This window comes from Felis catus, chromosome B4 (genome assembly GCF_018350175.1).
Source record: "Felis catus isolate Fca126 chromosome B4, F.catus_Fca126_mat1.0, whole genome shotgun sequence".
Lineage (NCBI taxonomy): Eukaryota > Metazoa > Chordata > Mammalia > Carnivora > Felidae > Felis > Felis catus.
Genome location: NC_058374.1, coordinates 21,836,491 through 21,858,770, shown reverse-complemented (window position 1 = coordinate 21,858,770; position 22,280 = coordinate 21,836,491). Strand labels below are relative to the sequence as shown.

Here is a 22,280-nt window from a genome sequence, read left to right as displayed (position 1 = left end):
CTCAGAGATGATACTTTAGCACGTGCAACATGGACGGCTTAGAAAAGTTTCCCTGAAGCGTCTCACGCAAGTCAAACTTCGGAACATCTTTACTTCCGAGTGTAACACACGATCGTCTGCGTCCGTGTGTTCTTTCGGCAAAGATCTCATTTATGAATTCCTACATTCGTTTCCTCATTCATTCAACTACTGCTTATTAAGCATGCACTCTGCGTCAGATATATGTTAATGACGTCGACACAGGAAAGAAAAACTCTCAGTTCCCTTCCCCACAGCCTCGAGGAGCTTATAGTCTTTCACACAGGAACCACATATGCGCAACAGACAAGGGAAGCATGCATGGGGGTAACGGGAACAATAGCAGAGGATACTCCCGGGTTCGAGGGCTGTCACGGAAGGCAGGATGACGGAGATGGGTTTTGTGGGAAAAGCAGGATTTTAGCAGGCGGACAAAAGTGACACTGGTTTTCCAAAGGGAGAAATCAAAGAGGTGAAACTAGGAGAGCAGAGCATATGGACAGAATTACAAATGGAATGGTGTTTCTGGAGTATGGAGTTCCGCCTGGGAAGAGGCGTTAGGCACAGGTGGGTAGGTGCGGGTCAGTGACCGCCGTTGCACATCCCGGGAAGCAGCTGAACTTTTCCCCCGGGGTGGTGGGGACTTGCAATGAGGCGGTGAGGGTCACAAATTTGAAAGATCAGCCTGGAGGCAGTGTGGGAAGCAGGAGCCCGGAGCGGGGGGGAAGCGGTAGACTGATCTGCGGTATTCCAGGAAATGGATGGACTATTCTGCAGACCGCATGGAGGTGTGACCAATACGCTTTTATCGTTCTGTTGCCGAAGCCCAGCATAGTACCCGGCACACAGTAGACATAAAATAAATATTCGGTAATCTTAGTGCCTTGATGGATGAATACAAATGAACCGAATCAATGGGAACAAAGACACAGGATAGAATAGATACCTAAGGGACTGAGGAGAAAAGATTTGTTAGTTGTCTGGGCAGGGAGCACAGTGCAGCAGCTTGGGGTCTAGATCGCATCCCTGATCTTCCAACTTACGAACTCTGCTTTGAGCCCACTACGTCTTTAAGCCTCGTCTTCCACATCTATAAAATGGGGATTACGAATCAGCCTGTCATGAGGGAGGCTAAATGTCTGTCAAGTGCTGAGCACGGTGCCCACCCCATAGCAAGTGTTAGCTGTTGTTATTTATATTATTGGCAGGAGAGGAACAAAGTCTTAGGCTGTTTGAGTGAGTGCCAGGTGACAAGCAAATATGGGAAAAGCAAGAGAAAAATAAATACGATCCACTTGTAAAAAAATGAAATTCTAGGTTTTACAGCTTTGAAATATACAAGAAACACAAGAGTGTGTGGAATCCATATGTACGATATAAAGCGTCATAGTAAAGGCACACCTGTCTAACACTCAGCTTAAGGAATGACACATTCAGATGACCTTGAGCCCCTGTTTGCTCCTCTGAAGTGCATCCACTCCCTTGAGCCCCCAGGAGGATTTCTTGCATTGGGGGTTAATCATTCTCTAGCTTGTCTCTATAGTTTTAACTTCCGTGTCTGTTTACCTAAACAACGTATTGCTTAGATCTGCGTATTTCCGAATGCCACATAAATAGAATCTGGAACGTGTATTCTTTTGCAATTTGATTTTGCTCGGCATTGTGCTTGAGATGCATCCCTGTTGCTGTCTGTAACTACAGGTCATTCATTCTCACTGACGTGAAATTCCGTTTTGTGAATATACCACAAATTTATTTGACCATTCTCTTCAAAACTGGACAACTGGTGTGTTTCCCGTCGTGTAGATATTATAAACAATGCTTCCTGGCGCCTAGATACTGCCGATTTGTTTTCCAAAGTATTGCCCCGATGTAGCAGATTTTGGTCTTTGTGGAGCAGTTTTAGGTTCACAGCAAAACTGAGCCGCGGGACGGAGATTTCCCACACTCCCCGCCCCACACGTGCGGCTTCCCCATTATCAAGTCCCCTACCGGATTGGGACACTGGTTACCACCGGCGAACATACACTGACACGTTATTATCACCCAGAGTCCATGGTTGAAGGGTTGCACCACTTTTGAAGGACCTAAAGGATGGGTAGGTTCAAACCCTTGAAAGTGTTTCAGAATAATCCACCGATGGGTGGAAAAATGAGAGACTCCAGGTCAGCAAAAGCTCTCACCTCTGTCCGGGCCTCCACATCGCACGCAGTTGCGGCCACGGTGAGAGCCGCTTTGCTCTGCACGACCGTGTTCGCGGAACGCAGCGGGCCCAGGAGGGCGCTCGAGACGCCGTGGCTCTGGAGGCCGGCGCGCAGAGGCTCCTGCATTGCCACGTTCGCTAACACTGTAGCCGCGTTGGCGACGGCTCCGTCCCGTCTGCTCGACAGGATGTTTACTAACGGATCAACACCGTCAGCTTCAGCAACAGCCCTGGGGAAACGGAGGAGAAATGAGCGTCATTCATCCGAGTTCAGGACGTCGTCCTTGGCGTGTACATCTGAACCTCTGCCGCAACTGAGTCCTGATACATACCGTTTGGGAAAGAAATTAATTTGCGCGGCGCTGAACCCGGCATGGAGGTCCTAGTGAAAATGTCGGTTAAGAATGAATTTCAATTACCCCTTTCCCACTTCTGCAGCTTGCAGTTAGAGAAAAAGGCATGACGACATCTTAGAAATCCTCTTACTGCTGTTCATTTTTGAACTCAGTGATACTTGTAAGATCAGGAAGTTCTATTCGGAGAAAGTCGATCAAGATATTCCCATCCGGTAGGAAAGCAAAGCTTTTAATTTTTAATTTTTTTAATGTTTATTGATCTTTGAAAGAGAGAGAGAGAGAGAGAGAGAGAGAGAGAGAGAGAGAGTGTGGGGGAAGGTCAGAGAGAGAGGGAGACACAGAATCCGAAGCAGGATCCAGGCTCTGAGCTGTCGGCACAGAGCCCCATGCGGGGCTCAAACTCATGAAGCACGAGATCATGACCTGAGCTGAAGTCAGATGCTCCAATGACTGACTCACCCAGGTGCCCCGCAAAGCTTTAAATAGTAGGAATGGTCTCACGGTCCATGGGTTCGAGCCCCCCGTCGGGCCCTGTGCTGACAGCTCAGAGCCTGGAGCCTGTTTCGGATTCTGTCTCCCTCTCTCTCTGCCCCTCCCCCGCTCATGCCCTGTCTCTCTTTCAAAAATAAACATGAAGGGGCGCCTGGGTGGCGCAGTCGGTTAAGCGTCCGACTTCAGCCAGGTCACGATCTCGCGGTCCCTGAGTTCGAGCCCCGCGTCGGGCTCTGGGCTGATGGCTCGGAGCCTGGAGCCTGTTTCCGATTCTGTGTCTCCCTCTCTCTCTGCCCCTCCCCCGTTCATGCTCTGTCTCTCTCTGTCCCAAAAATAAATAAACGTTGAAAAAAAAAATTTAAAAAAAAACAAAAAAAACAAAAATAAACATGAAAAAAAAAATAAAAATAAATAAATAGTAGGAATGAGTGTGGAGGGAATGCTCCTGGTTTAAGTTAAGATTCTTTAGTTCATCTTCCCCGTATTTAAATGAGGCTGTTAATTGTGGGCAGAGGGTAACACATTTGGAGCCCGCAAAACATTTTGGAGGTGAATGTTGCTTTTACAGATTAAACATCAAAGATCAAAGTCATACTCCTGACATGATAACTACTAACTACTGTCAGTAATGTTGGCATATTCAGTTGGTAACTTTCCTATTTCTGCTATAAAGAGACCACAGTCATCCGTAACGATATTAACAGTCTGACAAGTAATAAGCCAAAATCTCTTTTTAAGAACGCCATACTTTCTATAGTCTTTGATTTCTAATTACTTAAAAAGCTCATAAAGGAGCAAAAATAAAAAAAGAAATCATTTTAACAAGTGGACGATGATTTAATTATGCTCCTTAATATTCGGAACTGCTTCAGACGAGAGATGTTCCAAACAGTAAGATATACAGAGCATCCTAGTTTCAAAGGAAGACCCCGAATTCTTGTTAAAAATCCGCTTGCATCATCGTGGGAATGGAGGTAATCAAGACAACAAAAAACATACCTGAGACTTCAATAATATGAACATCTCTTTAAGGTTTATATTTGACCCATTCCACTTAGGATCATATTAAGAACCAAAAGTGGAAGGAAAAAAAAAAGTGAGGCTATATGATTCAGCCCATCACCCTGTATTCTGATGAATTAAATTTAATTTGGTCGTCACTTAAATTTGCTGATTGTGAAGAAGTGACAACCTCAAGAATAGGAGTTATCCGGGCACCTGGGTGACTCAGTTAAGCGTCCCGCTCTTGGTTTGGGCTCAGGTCAAGGTCATGATCTCACAGATTGTGAGTTTGAGCCCTGTGTCGCGTTCTGCGCTGACAGTGTGGATCTTGCTTGGGATTTTTCTCCCTCTCTCTCTGCCCCTCCCTAGCTTGCTCTCTCTCTCTCTCTCTCTCTCTCTCTCTCTTCCAATAAATAAATAAATATTTTAAAAAACTAAAAAAAAAAAAAAAAAAAGAATAGAAGTTATCACAATTGCCCAAGAGAGTAACAGAATGTAAATGAAATATCACCGAGGAGAAAAGAAGCTATGATTGTCACACAGACCAGCTCAGAGGTGGACGGAACCGACAGCAACTAGGTGGGGACAAAATGACTAAGGCTCTGGAGAATGCCGGGTCGGTTGGTACTAACCCTCAAGGCACCTCCCACCCCTGATGTGAATAAATCCATCCGGGAAACACACCATATTGATACGAAGGCAAAGTCAAGAGTGTCTGTTTCCACTTCTACCCATGCTCTAGTCCTTGGTACATATTTAATCCTTCTTGTGGTGTCTCCCATTCTTTCTTACTGCCAGCAAGCATTTGAAATTACACACATTTTCTAATCATCAGAGACGTAAACCTGCTCCAAACTCATTTTATTTCTATGAGTTGTTTTTCAGGCACCTAATGCAATCGTTCAGTCCCTTCAGCCGAATTACTTTGTAGTTTTTAATCATTGCAAACTATGCCTTGGTGAGAATGCACAATTCCTTTGCCACTTGGCGATTTTTCCTTTGACGGGATTCACCTTTTAAAACATCCCGGAGAATAGAGGAGGAGCTGACAGTGGAGGTATTTCAATGGCAACCTAGACAGAAGGTACGAGTGTTTTAGGTAAACGCATACCAGTCAATTCTCAAGGGCTTTGTCTTTTGTATGGAAAATTTAAGTAAATACATAGGATCACACTCCATCGTTTCGATTTCTCTTATTTGTTTAAAAAAAAAAAAAAGGGCTACGAGATACAGGAATTTTCATCGGATGTACCTCTGCCCACAGCCTTTGTGTTTCATTTTGGCTTCTTCCTTTTTCCTGGACAAAGGCATATGTTGCCTTGGTTCCTTTGTATCTCTATCTTCTGCTCTTTTCTGTGCTCTTTATGAGCCAGTAAAGAGAAGTACATAAAATCCTAGCTGTTTAAGAAACCAAAGATTCTAGTACACAGTGGAATAGAGCTTTTACTAAATGGAACATAACTGCCAACGCTGAGAGACAAATCGCACGCGTGCAGCTGGGAGAACTACTTGCATTGTGGGTAGATCCCTGCCTGTAATGTGCTGTGTGCACTCCGTTCAAGTGTAAAAAGCGTAACCGAGATCAAATTATTATGGTGAAAAAATAATCCAGCTTATTATTCTTACCTAAAAAAAAAAAAAAAACAACCAAACCTTAATTTCATTTATAGAAATAGAGCACAGAATTTATATTTTTCTTAAAAAAAAAAAGAATGGCATTAATTTTGTGATTCAGACCCAAGACGTTCTGTTTTATTTTTCTGTGTCTAATGTGCACACAAGCTGAAGCCTGTCATATTTTAAAAACACATTTCCGTTTCCTAGATAGTCTATAGCATTCTCCAAATGAATGGGACGGAAGTCAAACTGCTTTGTTACAAAATCCAGAATTGTAGGGCCATATGTCATCATGATAATCGAAAATATTTTGATTCTTACTATCATGAACCTCCACCAGTTGGAGTTTAATCAAGTAAGAGTTGAAAATGGGCATTAAAAAAAATAACTAAAACTCAAATATGGGAATGTATAAAAACATCTGTTTGTATCACTTGATATATGTAAACAGAAGTGAAGTTCGACACGTCATGTGTATCCAATTTATTACCAAGTCCTGACTGGTTTCCTCCCCCATATTTCTCGAACCTCTCTCTTTTCTCCAGCTGTATCTCTCCGATCCAATCCAGTCCACATCCTCTCTTGTGAATTGATGTGCTCTTCTAAGCGGTCTCTCCTCTCCCTCTCCAATCCTTTCTCCAATTTACAGCTAAAGCGAGCTTTTAAAATAATAATCCAGGACACCTGGGTGGCTCGGTCGGTCAAGTGACCAACTTGGACTCGAGTTATCATCTCCCGGTTCCTGAGTTCAAGCCCCCTGGGCTCGCTGCTGTCAGCACAGAGCCTGCTTCGGATCCTCTGCCCTTCTCCCCTCCTCTCCCTCTGGCCCTCACCCACTCACACTATCTCTCTAAAAAATGAATGAACATTTAAAACTAGATAAGTAATCGGATTATTATAATTAAACATGCAGTAATATACATAATACATAAAATCAGAATCAGGTTATTTTTTTTAAATTTTCTTTTTTTAACGTTTATTTATTTTTGAGACAGAGAGAGACAGAGCATGAGTGGGGGAGCGTCAGAGAGAGAGGGAGACACAGAATCTGAAACAGGCTCCAGGCTCTGAACTGTCAGCACAGAGCCCAACACGGGGCTTGAACTCACGGACCGCGAGATCATGACCTGAGCCGAAGTCGGACACCTAACCGACTGAGCCACCAGGCGCCCCAGAATCAGGTTATTATAATTATATATACAGTGAAATATATAGTACATACAATCAGATGTCTCCCCTACTTAAAATGTTTCTGGTTTCCCATTGCTCAGGATGAAGTTCCAAATTTCTCACTTTGCCTCCAAGTCCCTGCAGGAGCCAACCTGCCTCTCCCACCGCTGCCGGAGGCCTCTCACCTCTTCCTGTGGCTCTGTGCTCTGGGCCTCTCTGGGGACCTGCATCAAGCTACCGCCACCGGGCTCTGTCACCCCTCTGGATGTTCCAGAACGCCGTTCTGACTTCCTATCAAACTCTTCCCCCGGAAAATTCCTATTCACCTGCCAACTTCAGCACAAATGCCTCTTCCTCTAGGAAGCATAACCCCCCAACTGGATCAGCACTCTTTTCCACGTGAGCTCAAGATCATTTGTTTGTTAAACATAGACACATTTTTTAAAATGATGTTTTGGTACAAATGGTCACACAGAACAGCAGCAATCTTGAAATACTATTTTATAGAAGCTTGTTGTGGGAAGGAGCTTAGCACAAAGTTTCTCGTTTAAATCCTGGAGCCCTGGGGCGCCTGGGTGGCTCAGTCGGTTGAGCGTCAGGCTTTGGTTCAGGGCACGATTTCACAATTTGTGGGTTCGAGCCCCGCATCGGGCTCTGTGTTGACAGCTTAGAGCCTGGAGCCTGCTTCAAATTCTGTGTCTCCCTCTCTCTCTGCTCCTCCCCTGCTCATGCTCTGTCTCTCTTTCTCCTTCAAAAATAAATAAAAGCATTAAAAATAAAAATTTAAATCCTGGAGCCCCACGATGAAAAAGCACTTACGGGCATGGGCACTAAGAACATTGTGCTCAAATAAGTGTCTCTTTATGGCTCCCTGAAAATACTATGCTATTTCATGTCTGTGTGTCTTTGCACTCATGTTTTCTCTGCCCAAAAGGCGGGTCTCTATCCCTCCACACCTCTGCCTGGGGGACTGTAGCTCACCCTTCAAAACCTGCTCAACTGTCCCTTCCTGTGTGGAGTCGTTCTTGTCCGTTCTTGTCCATCCCTGCCTCCCTTTGTTATTCACTCCCTCCTCTTGCTATGTCTACACCTGGCTCCCCCTTCTTAGAGGCAGGGCTTGAGTCCTATTTATATCCCCAGGGCTGAGAAGATCAATATATCTAAACTGACTTGATTCAGCTCAAGGGGAGCAATGAAGAAAACCTCAGTAGGAGTCGCGAGAGGGTGAGGGGAAAATGCCCGGCTCAGCTTTAAGTTTGCAAGAAGGCATAGGACCCAACCAAGTTGAGGTCTCTGCTCATCACCTACGGCTGCCCTCCCCACCCCCAATGCTACTCTAATTATTTCCGTGAAGTAATTATCATGTGGGGTTTAGCACATGGCATCTTACGCTTTAGACAACCTCTTAGGGATATATCCATTTCATGTGCCAAAGGGTGTCTACGTTTTGTCTTTGCAGACATTGTTGACCTGTTTGCTCGGGTCCCATCATCAGATGACGCTATTTGGTACTTCTCAGAAAACCCTCGCTGCAGTTTGGAGGTTCACGTTTAACCCGTCTGCGAAGGCTGGTTACGTGAATCAAGGGTGACCTTGGGCAGTGCAGAAATCTGTTTAACAGAGCCCACATACAGGGTAATATGTGGAACCCGATGGAACAGATGGTGATATTGGCAATCAGAACCTTGTTTGTTAACAGTGATTACAACCATTCTCACCAGCGTGACTTTTCATATGTCTCTGAGAGGTTCATCACACCAAGGAAGACATATTGGCAACAGACACACCGCAAGTGGTCAGGAGAGGTGCATATGCCGCCGGCTGAGGGCTGGCGCGGTTAAGCCTTGCGGGCTCCCAGTGAGGCTGTACAGGTGCCTGGGGATGGGACGCTGGCCGTTCTGATACACGGGTCTCTCGGGTATCACAGCCAGATCTGGAATGCTGTGAACAGGATTCCTGACTCTGGTTCCAGCCAATTTTTCAACAGAAGTAATGATCCAAGAAGTCGAGCGTATTCGTGAAGTTGATCGATTTCTGAGCGCATCGAAAAGAACTATGACCCCGCTGCAGCCCCACGGTTGCAGGAGAACAAGATACGTGCCCCAGCTCTGGCTGAGCTCCAGGATAGACAAAAGTAGCCAAGAGAGAGTTCTCCTTTTAAAGGAATATTATTTAAAGAAGCTTATCAGCAGTAAGGGAGAGAATCACAACGAATTGTAGGCAAATGCTCAAAGTGAAGGGTTTTTAAGCAACATACAATTATTAAAATAAAACCCAGCCACAAAAACAAACGCACGACGTTTTACACTCCACAGCAAAATAGGAAAAACGCAAAAAAAAAAATTTTTTTTAAAGGATGCGAAACCAAATTGCTTCTATCACGTTGGTGTATCTGAGTGGCATAATTTTGAGACCTTCAGAGTGTGCTTTTCTGCTCTAGTTGCTATGACATCATGGTTTCCAAAGAGATAATGGCTAGTTGCAAAGCACCTAGTGGAGGCTGACCCAGCACCTTCAAAACAGCATGCAGGTTTTTGTTACCAATTACGAGGCAGTCAACCAAAGTCTAGGGATTTCAAATGCAATTTTCTTACGAGTGACATGGAATCCTTATTGACCTATCTGTCCAATCACAATACTTCCTTCCATACATGCCACCTTCTGTTTCAAAAGCTGGAACGGCTGCCAATAATTAACTAGCTGCCATCAGGAAAGAACAACTGTCTTCATTTTACATGGCTGACTTGTCTCCTGATAAAATAGGAATAATGGTCAAGGTGTTCGAATATTCGCAATAAATGGCTTTTGCGGTTACCAAATGTTTCCGTTTAGCCTGGAAATCAGTCTCTTTGCATATCTGCACATGACAAGGGACGCAATCCCAAAGTAATTAGAGGTACCGTGTTGTTGGTTTTCTTAACTAAATCATAAGGACGCTGCGTGCTTTCGTGTGACAGCACTTGCTGGGGCTGCCTTATTCTCATCAGCTCTAATGTCACCTTCTGCTGGAGAGGCCATCTTTGACGAGCATTATGTCATTCCCTCAACCCCTTTCACAACCCTGGTGTCATGTGTGCCCCTCTCTCTGACATTGTGCTGTTTTCTTTAACTGATGCTGTTATCACTTCTGAAATTACCTTCTTAAAGTTACTCGTATATGGTCTCTGTCTCCCATCCAACACATAAGTTTCACGACAGCAGTTTCGTGGAACCTTTGTTGTGTTCCCTACGGTATCCCTGCAGCTAAGAATAGACATAAAGAACACTTGGGTACCGGTGAGAGAATTTCAAAAGAAACCTAAATTCATAAGTAATAACCTCCTTCACCTTTGAGATAAAACAATAAAAGAGGTCAAGAGCAATCCCATCCTTCCTAGTGGAAGCTTTGTTCCAAACGCCCTAGGATACTAGACAGAGGGTAATTATTCAGATACCCAAAATATAATAGGTAATCTAGGCTCACTTTTCTTTGTTTTATAGTTAAGAGAGAGAAAATTTAGAGAGACTAAGACTTAACCACCAGGCAAGTCAATCAACCAACACAGGATTAAAACTATGGTGGTCTGACTTATAGTCTATAACCTTTTATAACCATCGATCTCTGAAGCTTTAAAAAAGTACGGTGGGTTTTTTTTTTCCAGGAAAAAGGAAAAAAAAAGCGCCAAGATCTACCTGGTTCATTTCATCATTCCTCAGGGAATGAGAAATGAGGTGGGCCATGGGCCATTCTGATATGTCGCATAGTGGGAAATTCTCAGTGACCATTGGATATATTTTTTCCCTTTTCTTTATTCCCTTTATAGAAGGAGGGGGAAGAAGAGGAAGTGGAGGGGGGATAATAGGGAAAGGAAGCTGGGAGAAGAGGAAGGAGGGGAGGAAGGAAAGGAGGAAGTGAAAGCTCATGCCTCCCAAGCGCCCTACTGGAGTTCAAGGAGTCATGGCCGTTCCAGTCTGGAAGAATTCAAAGAGATCAGGAAAGCAAAGAAAAGCATTTCAGTGATGATCTGGAAAAGTTCAGACTCAGATACTGAGCAGGAGGCAGAGAGAAAGAGCAGTTGCAGGAGTGCAGACTAGAAGTTTCCACTGCGGCAAACTCCCTAGGGATGTACAGAGCAGTCCGCCTCGGCGTAGCTCGATCCCACCGCCGTGACCCTGAGTGAAGACCGTGCCTCTGTTTCCTCATCTGCAACGTGGACCTAACAATTATCCCTGCCTCATGGCACTGCTTCGAGGATTTAGTAATATATTCCATTTCAGGAACTTAGCTTAATGCCTGGCCCAACGGTCATCACCACCATTGTCTACTCCTGTTCAGTGAGCCTCGGTGCAGGGATTTTCCCATATCCTGTCTCGATTTCTCAGACCACGGAAAAACACCATATTTCCAAATTTAGCCTGTGTGTATGAAATTCTCATTTTCAAACAACTTTTCGGCTAAGTGGTCAAATCTCCAACACTTGCAGGGCTGGAGCTGGGACATTCTCAGGATCCCACCCAAGCCTTTCCCAGTTAGGTGCAGTCAATGATCAAGAAAAGCCATTTCCAGAGAAGAAGAAAACACACAGAAAATGATTAATATGAAACGTCAAGGATAAGTAAAAATGGAATTTATGTAGGTTTTAACTACTGCTTCAAACTGAGAGGGCAAGAGAAAAAAAAATCGCACAATAATTTGATAGTTTCTTAGGAAAATCAGTACTGCTGGGAATTAAACTGGAAAGAGGTACCAGCAACTTTAAAATCAGGTTAATGCAAATGTTAGCGTCTGCTCTCTGGGTAATAAAAGCAGCATAGATAATTTTCTAATTGATCACTTCATGGGATTCACAGAGCTTCTCAAAACTGGTAGCCAATAAAGTTTAAATCGTTTGTGAAAGCTGACTAGACAACAAGGAACACAAAATGGGGATGTGGCATCAACTTGGTTTACTGCAAAATCCAACTTTTCATTCTTTCTTCAAATCCAGTATGATTTTTTTCCGGCCAGAGAAGGAATCAAGGTAGAAAAGAAAAGTATCCATTCAGTAAACTTGGATGGAAATAACACAAGAATAAATTTTAAGGGGCGCCTGGGTGGCTCAGTCAGTTAAGTGTCCAACTCTTGGTTTCAGCTCAGGTCATGATCTCATGGTTCCTGAGATCAAGCCCCGTATTAGGCTCTGTGCTGTCAGCATGGAGGCTGCTTAGGAGTCTCTCTCTCCCTCTCTCTCTCTCTCTCTCTCTGCCCCTTCCCCGCTTGTGTTCTCTCTCTCAAAATAAATAAATAAACTTTTAAAAAAAGAAGAAATTTTAAGTTTACCTCAAAGACTCTTCCCATTTATTTCATCTGTTAACTTCAGAAGTCTTTTAAAATGGTAAATAACACATTTAGTTCTTTGAGGGATCAGCCTTAATACAAAAGTTTAAAACATCCTTATGCACAAAACTGAATTTCCTAAAAGGTTATGAAACTAGCTTATTTATCTTGTAGGTCGCTCATATTGTGAGCATTCTAATTCAAAGGAGGTAGCATCTTACGACAAAGTGATACTAACAGGCATTTTAAAACAAAATATTCTTTTCCAGGGTACACAGTCAAGAGCGAAAAATCAACTCTAGAGTAATTACGATAACGATGCGATTAACTGATGCTGTCCAAGCATATTATATTAATCCTGTGTGGTTATATGGCACGGCACATACTCAGCCACCAGAACTATGAATGTGTCAGAACATTTTTAAACGACTGCCCCTTACAAAGGACCAAAGACAAACTCAAGCATGAACACACTGTTAGTGGTAGAATATTCTCTCTTTAAAAGCAACACAATGAAATGCTTGCCAGATCACAATATTTTAATAATGCTTTAAGCTATTACGTTAGACACACCAGAGGGTGTTTCAAATTAAATTAATGTGTCTTCCACGAAAATACAGAGCAATCTTTCCATTGCCAATTTTTTGCCCCTCCCCCAACTTCCTCCTTAAGCACCACTAGGGGTCAGTATAAAGACACGGTTCCCTTCACTGCTCGGCGGGGAAAACAGAGCCCTGGAAACATTTTCCCAGGGAAAAACCCTCGCGCAATAAAGACAATAACTGTACAGCTGCAGCATTCTTAAGTCTATCTTAGACTGGACACATCGAGTCTATGACATGAGTTTGCATTTTTCGTGAGACCGCATTTTAATTTTGTAAATCACGGTGGATTCGTTCTGTTGTCAATGTTTCTTTAGTAACGAAGCAGTCACCGTGACGAGATTACTTCTTCTAAGTGAACCTGTGTGTATTGGGCACACAGTATGCTCTAGAACAGACGTTAACATTTCAAAGGGTGGGGGGCGCCTGGGTGGCTCAGTCGGTTGAGCGGCCGACTTCAGCTCAGGTTTCGAGCCCCGCGTCGAGCTCGGTCCTGACGGCTCGGAGCCTGGGGCCTGCTTTGGATTCTGTGTCTCCCTCTCTCTCTGCCCCTCCCCCGCTCGCATTCTGTCTCTCTCTCTCTCTCTCTCTCTCTCTCTCTCTCGAAAGTAAATAAACATTAAAAAAAAATTTTTTTTTTTTAATTTCAAAGGGTGGAATGACACAACTCCAGCCATCTCAAAGCCATACATCCCACCTCTTCCCGTAGAAGGGCGGAGATGGAGGTGAACTTTGTGGCGTTTTGCCAACTTTAAGAGAGACTGTTTTTTCTCCTTCAAAAGGACTCTCGTCATTCGGGGCAGCCCCACATGCACAACACAGGCCATTCTAAGAAACAGCGTTGGTCTATACTTGAGTCTACAAATAAAGAGGTATTTATAAAAATAAATATGTATTACCTTCTCCTCACTCTATTTAATGGGATGGGAATGGGAAAAAAAAAAAAGCTTTGAAAGTGCTTTTTATACACACTACAGAGATTTAACATTCCAAGAAGAAAATCACTTCGGGCCAGACTCTTCCCTGATCACGCCAATGCCAAATGACTGACAGGGAGTCGGGTCACTGTGAATAAATGAAGTCCTTTTCTTGAAGTTCTGTGTTAAGTTCTGTCCATGACATACCTTTTAAATGGTTTCTCTACACGTTACATGGCTTTCTTAGGCACGGCACTCCACGAATAATTCTGCTAGGCCTTAGAACTATTCAGTCAATGCTTTATTTCTCCGTTAGTGAAGAGTAATACGAAATGACAGGTTATCCACAGATAATAAAAAAAACATTCAAAAGTTCCCAAACTACTCAAACATACACCCGTACAACTTGGGGGCACTGTGACTCTTTCTGGGATCCCTTTGGGGTATACTCCTTACTTATAGGTCACACAGCAGTAGAAGGGTCCCCACAGAAGAGCTCTTTGACCCTCGTGTCATGGAGACCAGCAGTGGCCCAGTAATCAATCATTTTGGGGGGGGAGGGGTGGGTAACCATTATATGCGCTGTCATTTAGAACTCTCTTAAGTCACTGCTGTTGTGGAAAGCCCAAGAAGGGGTACAAAAAAATTTAAAAAAAGAAAAGAAAAGAAAAGAAATGGAGATAAGAAGGTCTCTAAGCTTAAGGGAAATCACCCGGTTCTTCACGGAGGTAACACAGAATAAGCAGGAAGAATCAGGAGTTAGTATGATCTGTGAACAAACAACGGAGACTAGATTATGTGTTTTCTATGGCAAAACCAGTTATTACCTACTTATCTATGGGTATTAATTGTATTATTACTTTTCATATTTTTTTAAATGTTTTTATTTATTTTTTGAGAGAGAGCGCAAGTGGGGGAGGGACAGAGAGAGAGGGGGACAGAGGATCCTAAGTGGGCTTTGTGATGAGAGCGGAGAGCCGGATGCAGGGCTCAAACCCACGAACTGTGGGACCATGACCTGAGCCAAGGTTGGAGGCTAAACCAACTGAGCCACCCAAGCGCCCCTACTTTTTGTATTTTTATTTTATTCCTTGTCTTATTTCCTAAAATAACTGCATCGTTTGAAAGCTATCCTGCCAACAACCATACTATGTTCTAATCTTTTCCTAGTTTACTAATAGCCAAAATTCACTTCGTGTTGGAAAGGAACATGAAAAACATGAAAGTCTTTTTAGTCTTCAGATAACTCAAAACCTCTAATTCTGATCAGATCCAACAGATGGCAGTGATGTTATAAATTAACAGTTTAAAATATTCTTGTAATGTGTGGAATCTGCTCCTCAGAAGAATGTCAACCACGGGTAATAATTCCCTCACTATTTGCGTAAATCATGTACAACTTTAATATGAATAATTGGACAGGAGAGCGCAAGTAAAGATCACCTGAAATTTCGCTGAGATGCTATTTCCTGGATCAAAAATCAACAACTTTCTCCTTTCCAAGAAGTATTACAAATGGAGAATTGTCAGAAAGATTAGCAGTGAACGAAGCAAGGAGAAGTGCCCAAAGTGACTAAATGGGTTACCTTTTCATATGGAATTCATTATTGCTCTTAGGTTTCTATTTTCATCTATTTCTTCCTACGAGGGTTGTCTTAGCCTTCTCACTTTTTATTTATTCGCTTAAACATGATTTCACTTTTCTTTCTCCTTCTATCACTTTAAATAAGCAAATATGGTTGGGGCGCCTGGGTGGCCCGGTCGGTTAGGCGTCTGACTCTTGGTTTCAGCTCAGGTCATGATCTCACGGACCTTGAGATTGAGGCCCACATCGGGCTCTGGGCTCACAGTTCACAGCCTGTTTGGGATTCTCCCTCCCTTTCCCTCTCTCTCTATGCCACCCCCCAACGTGCTCGCTCATGCTCTCGCTCTCTCTCAAAATAAATAAACATTAAATAAAATAAGTTAATCTGGCTGTTCTTGTCCTTTTTTTCCTATGCCTTCAAATTGTTATTTTTTTTAAATGTTTGTTTATTTTTGAGAGAGAGTGAGAGTGTACGAGTGGGGAATGGGTAGAGAGAGAGGGGGAACAGAGGATCTGAAGCAGGCACTTCACTGTCAGAGCCCGACACAGGGCTTGAATTCGCCAATGGCAAGATCATGATGAGCCCGTCGGCCACTCAACCAACTGAGCCACCCAGGGGCCCCTCAAATTGTTAATTTTATTTGTGTTCATGGCCTTTCCATATTTTTATCCACTTTAAGTGATCTTTACCCTGCAGATAATAAAGAATGAATAGTACAAATAGAAAAGTCTTAGAGGTAAGTTTCCACTGTTGCTTCTGTGATCCAAATCATGTAAAAACACAACAATACAAACGATCACTTTCTGTTCTCAATTACGGGCACTGGTTGATGTCAGACCTGCTGGTTTTTCACTGTCCTTTCACTTTCCGTCGCGTTTTCGGTGTAAGTCCACTTTCCCCCCAAAATCCGTTGTTACATAAAGGAAATTATGCCAGCATTACGTGTAATCATAACATACCAGAGATCACTCAATGCATAGAACGGGCCTCCAATTCCAGAAGGTGCCCTGACTTTAAGAATTAGAAATCCAGGGGCTCCTGGGTGGTTCCGTTGGTTGAGCATGTGACTCTCCACTTCTGGTCAGGTCGTGATCTCACAGTTGGTGAGTTTGAACCCAACATCAGGCTCTGTCTGCACTGGCAGCAGAGAGCCTGCTTGGGATTCTCTTTCTCTCTCTCTCTCTCTCTCTCTCTCTCTACCCCTCCCCTGCTCTCTCTCAAAATAAATAAATAAACTTGAATAATAAAAAAATTAAAAAAAAATAATTAGAAATCCACTTTAGGCACATTGAGATATGAGTGTCAGAGAAGAGGTTGTCTTCTAACAAACAAAATTAGTATTCACAATGCTTAATTGCAAATTTTTCTTTTTAATTAGGCTGGCAATTATCAGGTATCCGAACCGCTACCCAGCGCACCTGGAAGACATTAGCTCTGGGTTTTTGCCTTTTCTTACTACTTAGGTGTGGCAGAAAAGCAACATTCTTTCTACCCCCCAATCTCACCCCCGCAGCAGCAGTCACAGCTCAGTCCTTCCCCTTCCCCACGTGCCCCCCATGCCCCCACGCGGCGCCGCCCCCCCCCCAGCAGCTAGGAAAAGTGATCCAAGGCCCTGCTTCTAAAACGTGATGCCAGAAATATTCACCAATGCAGAGTTTAAGCTAATATGTTTTTAAAGAGAATCTGGGTAGAATACACTTTTGATTAAAAATAATCAATCGTGGTTATTGCCTCTTCTGTTTTGGTTCTAATTAATGCTCTAGGAGGCCTGCTAGAAGGATGGGCAATGTGGTTTATTTGTTTTCATTCCTTGTGGTTGACTGTAGAACCTTTGCCAACTCCAGTCTTCAGCATTTGGCACAAATATGTCAAATCTGACTCCACTTCCTCCCCCAAAACATTCATTTTCAGTATCTTTTAGCTCGAAAAGTCCAAAGTAAAAAGTACCTAGGTCTCAAGAGAGACAGATATCCATAGCCATAAGAGATATCTCAAGAGACGACCATTGTCATTCACATCCCATTTCCCATTCCAAACACATATTGAAAAAAATGATCAGAATGGACAGTGTACAATAGGTTAAAGAAACACCTGCCATGAAAATTTTACAAAAATCAAAATAAATCACAAAAATAAAGAGATGCGTGGCATCGTTTAGTCTTAGTTGACCTTTCTATGTTGACAACATGGAACCATAGAGTCGGATGACAAAGTTCTGTGTTAAGAGATGACTGAATTGCAAGAGGAAGACTGAAGCGGCCTCTTTCAGAAGCTACTTAACATCCTAATTTTCTATGATTTTGTATAAAACTGTGAAATTATATAAGCCAGGCAAACTCACATCAAATTAAGACATCTATACACTCTGGAGGCCTATTAAAGTATTTTAGATAATATATCAATCTAAATGCACCCAAGATAGAAGTGTTTTAATGTCACTGGTAAGACTTTTCACTGGCACCACTATCCTGGAACAATGCTATTTTCAAATTGCTACTTATTATGACTCAATATTCTAGAAATTTGTGTACTTTCACATAGATAATGATGACCCTGAATTTAGGAAATTGCCATGTCAAAGATTGGAGCTATTAAAGGAACACAGTTTTGTTCTGATGCTTATCCTATTTTGGCTGTATTTTAATCGGGCATTGTTAGATTTTTAGTCATTCCATTAAGATCTCATAAAATACTGTGTGGGAGTAGAGAAAGGGAAAGAAAGGGTAGGAAGGGTAAGAAATAGATTAAGTATATGATGGCGGTAGAGGAAGATCGATTTCAAGTTAGAAAAGAGTAATCTCGGCCACAATGCCATAAAGCAATAATACACAAAAGTTAATAACTTACGTATTGTGATGGTGGATTTTATGTGTCGACTTGACGGGGCGAAACAATACCCAGAGAGCTGGTAAAATATTATTTCTGAGTGCATGTGTGAAGGTGTTTCTGGAAGAGGTTAGCATTTGAGTCAGGAGACTGAGTAAAGGTGGCCCTCACCAATGGGGGTGGGCATCATCTAATCCGTTGAGGGTCCGAATGGAATGAAAAGGTGGCAGGGTGAATTGCTCTCTGCCTAAGCTGGAGCATTCATCTTTTCCAGCCTGGGACACTGGCTTCCCCGGCTCTCAGGCTTCCAGATTCACGCTGAATTATACCAAGAGATCATCTTTCCTGGTTCCCCAGTTTACAGATGGCAGATGATGAAACTTCTTGGCCTCCATAATCACATAAGCCAGTTCCTATAATAAACCTTCTCATATGTGTATATTATGTCCTATTGGTTCTGTTTCTCTAGAGAATCCTTAATAATAAACATACCAAATGAGATACAGGGAGGGTAAATAATTATTTTATTTATGAACGTTTCTTTCAAGAAGTTCTCGCTCTTTTATAAGGCAATCTTCTGTGGAGGAAAGAACACAGATTCCAGATTTAATTTCCAGCTCAGCCATTTTAATAAATGTGTGTACCCAGGAAAATTAGGTAACCTTGCAGAGCCTCGGTTTCCTCATCTGCTGACAGATTATCTTGGTAATTGAAGTTTGTGCTGAATACAGATCACACACCACAGTGCTTAGAATATAGAGGGCACTCTTTTCCAATCTTTCCACATAGTGTTTACCCATAAATATATTGTTTTCCATTGACTTTTTTTTTAATTTTTTTTTAATGTTTATTTATTTTTGAGACAGAGAGAGACAGAATATGAATGGGGGAGGGACAGAGAGAGAGGGAGACACAGAATGGGAAGCAGGCTCCAGGCTCTGAGCCATCAGCCCAGAGCCCGACGCGGGACTCGAACTCACGGACCGCAAGATCATGACCTGAGCTGAAGTCGGACGTTTAACCGACTGAGCCACCCAGGTGCCCCTCTACTGACTTTTTAAAATGTTTCTAGATTTACCTAGTATTTACGTCCTTTTAAAATGGGTCTTGTAGGGGCGCCTGGGTGGGTCAGTCGGGTAAGCGTCCAACTGCAGCTCAGGTCATGATCTCACAGCTCGTGAGTTCTAGCCCCCATGTTGGGCCCTGTGCCGACGGCTCAGCCTGGAGCCTGCTTGGGATTTGGATTCTGTGTCTCCCCCTCTTTCTCTCTCTCTCAAAAATAAATAAATAAACTCTAAGAAAGAAAGAAATAAAACGGATCTTTTAAATTTTCTCTAGATTTGTCAAATGTTTCTACAAAGTTGCCTTTAATATTTCCCGTTTTGTTTCTTCTGGAATCGTCCACAAAAGTTAGACTGTGAGCTGAACCAGATGGCTCACCCATTTTCCCAATCGGCCCAGAAGAGTCAAGATTTTGTAGCATCTTTGAAAATCAGGGCCATCTGATGACTGTGACTTTCATAAGGATTCCTGAGGAGTAACCCAAGAGAGAACATCTGAAAGAATATGTAAATTGCCTGGAAAGCCAAAATATTAAAATGAGAACATCTTGGACTGTTAGATACCCCTACACAAGTCAGCGTTGAGTTTCTCCTTACTTTGCATTAGCGGGATGGCATGTGGTTAGATTGGCCAGGGCCAGGGAGGCGGCTTCCCTCACTTCCTCACTGTCACTCTTCAGCAGCAGGATTAACTGTGGAATCCCTACAGAAAAAGAGAGGGAAAGATGTGGTTTTGTGAATACCCAGCTAAACTACAACTGGGGACCGAAAAATGTTCGAAATGGTTTTTTTCTGCTTTGCTTACCCTGGTTATTGAAAAATTCCTTGCTGCCCGTATTCTCACACATTGCCGAGATCGCTTGGGAAGCGGCAATTTTAGTTCCGTCGTTTTCAGAACCCAAAAGGGCTACGAGGCATTTTTCAACCTCTTGTTCGTGAAAAAGTTTTCTATTTTCAGCTTTCATAAACCAAAAGGAAAAAAATTAATCAGGATTTTGCCGCAAAAAAACATGCAAGGGTAACTACTTCCTCATCTAAAATGTGACAGGAGGTTCCAACTGTTTCTTAGCCTCAGTCACAAAGCTCTACACTAAATAAAATATTCCCCCACTCGACCTCTAGAACACAGTGACTATGCAAAGTGACTTATGAATATTAAAACTTAAGCTCCTGTTCCCTTGTATGACATCAGTACTAGGGCAAAGAAAATTCTACGATAAGAAAGAGGCAAGTTTCAGATTCAGCGAAAATTTATTTAACGCCAGTCATGCTGCCTGGCACGGTGCTGTGTTCACACAATGCTGTCTTCTCACTAAGGACAAAACCCTGTTTGGGGCGCCTGGGTGACTCAGTCGGTGAAGCGCCTAATACTAGATTCGGGCTCTGGTCACGATCTCCCAGTTTATGAGTTCGAGCTCGCACGGGGCTCCGTGCTGGCAGGGTGGACCCTGCTTGGGATTCTCTCTCTCCCTCTCTCTGCCCCTCCCCAGCTCTGTCTCTCTCTTTCTCTCAAAGTAAATAAATAAAGACTTTTTTGGGGCGCCTGGGTGGCGAGGCGTCCGACTTCAGCCAGGTCACGATCTCGCGGTCCGTGAGTTCGAGCCCCGCGTCGGGCTCTGGGCTGATGGCTTGGAGCCTGGAGCCTGTTTCCGATTCTGTGTCTCCCTCTCTCTCTGCCCCTCCCCCGTTCATGCTCTGTCTCTCTGTGTCCCAAAAATAAATAAACGTTGAAAAAAAATAAATAAATAAAAAATAAAGACTTTTTTTTTTTTTTTAGAAAGGACAAAACCCTGTTTATTTGATGTTTATTTTAAATACAAAACTCAACATTTGAAGAATGCCTAAGACATACAAACTGGCATGCTGGAGACTCAAGAGAAAAGAAGAGAAGTAGAGACAGTAAAAATGAGTGAAAGAGAATGAGCCCAGGTCTTCGGGATTTATAACCTTATATCAAAAAATCATAATCATTTTTATCTCAAGTTACAATAAATGCTGTTGCAGCAAAAATTACAATAAATATTTAATTGCTAAATTACCATTGATATAACCTAAACATACATTAGCATGGTTTTTTTTTATTTGAAAACAAATAAAATTGTGACTCTAAGAACGTACCATGATATTCACCCCATTATGAAACAATTAAAAATCAAAGTATTTTCAATGTTCTTTCTGTTCCCTACTGTTTTTCTCTTGATTTCCTTTCATTTTTTTAAATAAATGACAACCTCATTACTATACTAAGCAAGCACTGCATTAAACTAAATTAGAACGTTAAAACCTCATTTTTTTGTTTTGTGTTCTCCAGCTATTTTTTAAATTTAATTTTTATTATTTTAATGTTTTTATTTTTAGAGAGAGAGAGACCGCACAAGTGGGAGAGCAGGGCAGAGGGAGAGGGAGAGAGAGAAAGAGAGAGAGAGAGAGAGAGAGAGAGAGAGAGAGAGAGACGGAATCTTAAGACAGAATCTCCATGCTGTCAGGTCAGAGCCCGACGTGAGGCTTGATCTCACAAACCATGAGATCATGACCTGAGCCAAAATCAAGAGTCACATGATCAACCAACTGAGCCATCCAGGCATCCCGTAAGTTACTCTTTATTAAAGGCATGTACTAGAAAAAAGATATATTAAACCAAACTCAATTTTAATGCCGTAAGAGGAATCAGAGACTAGTTTGAAAAGAACCAGCTTACAAATAATTCTTTGCTAATTTGTTTACAGTCCTCCAAAAAGCCTCATCGTAGGTTTGACTTTCCATTAATTACCCTTTGAAGTCAATTTACGTGGTTAAAATAGAAGAACGTGTAAGATATGCTCTTAGGATGTTGATATGCGTAAGAGGAGACTTCTGTTAGAATAAAAAATCTCTGCAAAAACCGCCCTACTCATTTCGATCGTATGTGACTTCTGCACGAGGAACTAATTCATCGTTTACACATATTACAACTAACTTGTGTTTCTAGGAATATTCTCAGAACTTATCATAACTGCTTGTCCACTTTAAAGTTAATAGAGGATCTCTGTCTTCTTTTAACCGTGAGTTTTTTCAAATTGCCCCCTTTTGCACAGAAGCGGAACCACACTCACGTCACCACCTTGGCAATCACTTTTGGCCTTTATTCATTCCAA

At 42.6% G+C, this 22,280-nt stretch overlaps 1 protein-coding gene across 29 annotated transcripts in view; it reads right to left on the bottom strand.

Moving 5' to 3' along the window:
* ARMC3 (armadillo repeat containing 3) overlaps nucleotides 1-22,280 on the bottom strand; it is a 97,906-nt gene that overhangs the window by 22,317 nt on the left and 53,309 nt on the right. For all 29 annotated transcript variants that reach the window (XM_019834049.3, XM_019834050.3, XM_019834051.3 and 26 more), the window contains 3 exons: nucleotides 19,952-20,104; nucleotides 19,744-19,849; nucleotides 2,202-2,451 (listed from right to left, as the gene is read on the bottom strand). In XM_019834049.3, the coding sequence (XP_019689608.2) occupies nucleotides 2,202-2,451; nucleotides 19,744-19,849; nucleotides 19,952-20,104 (509 nt within the window). The remainder of the gene's footprint in view (nucleotides 1-2,201; nucleotides 2,452-19,743; nucleotides 19,850-19,951; nucleotides 20,105-22,280) is intronic.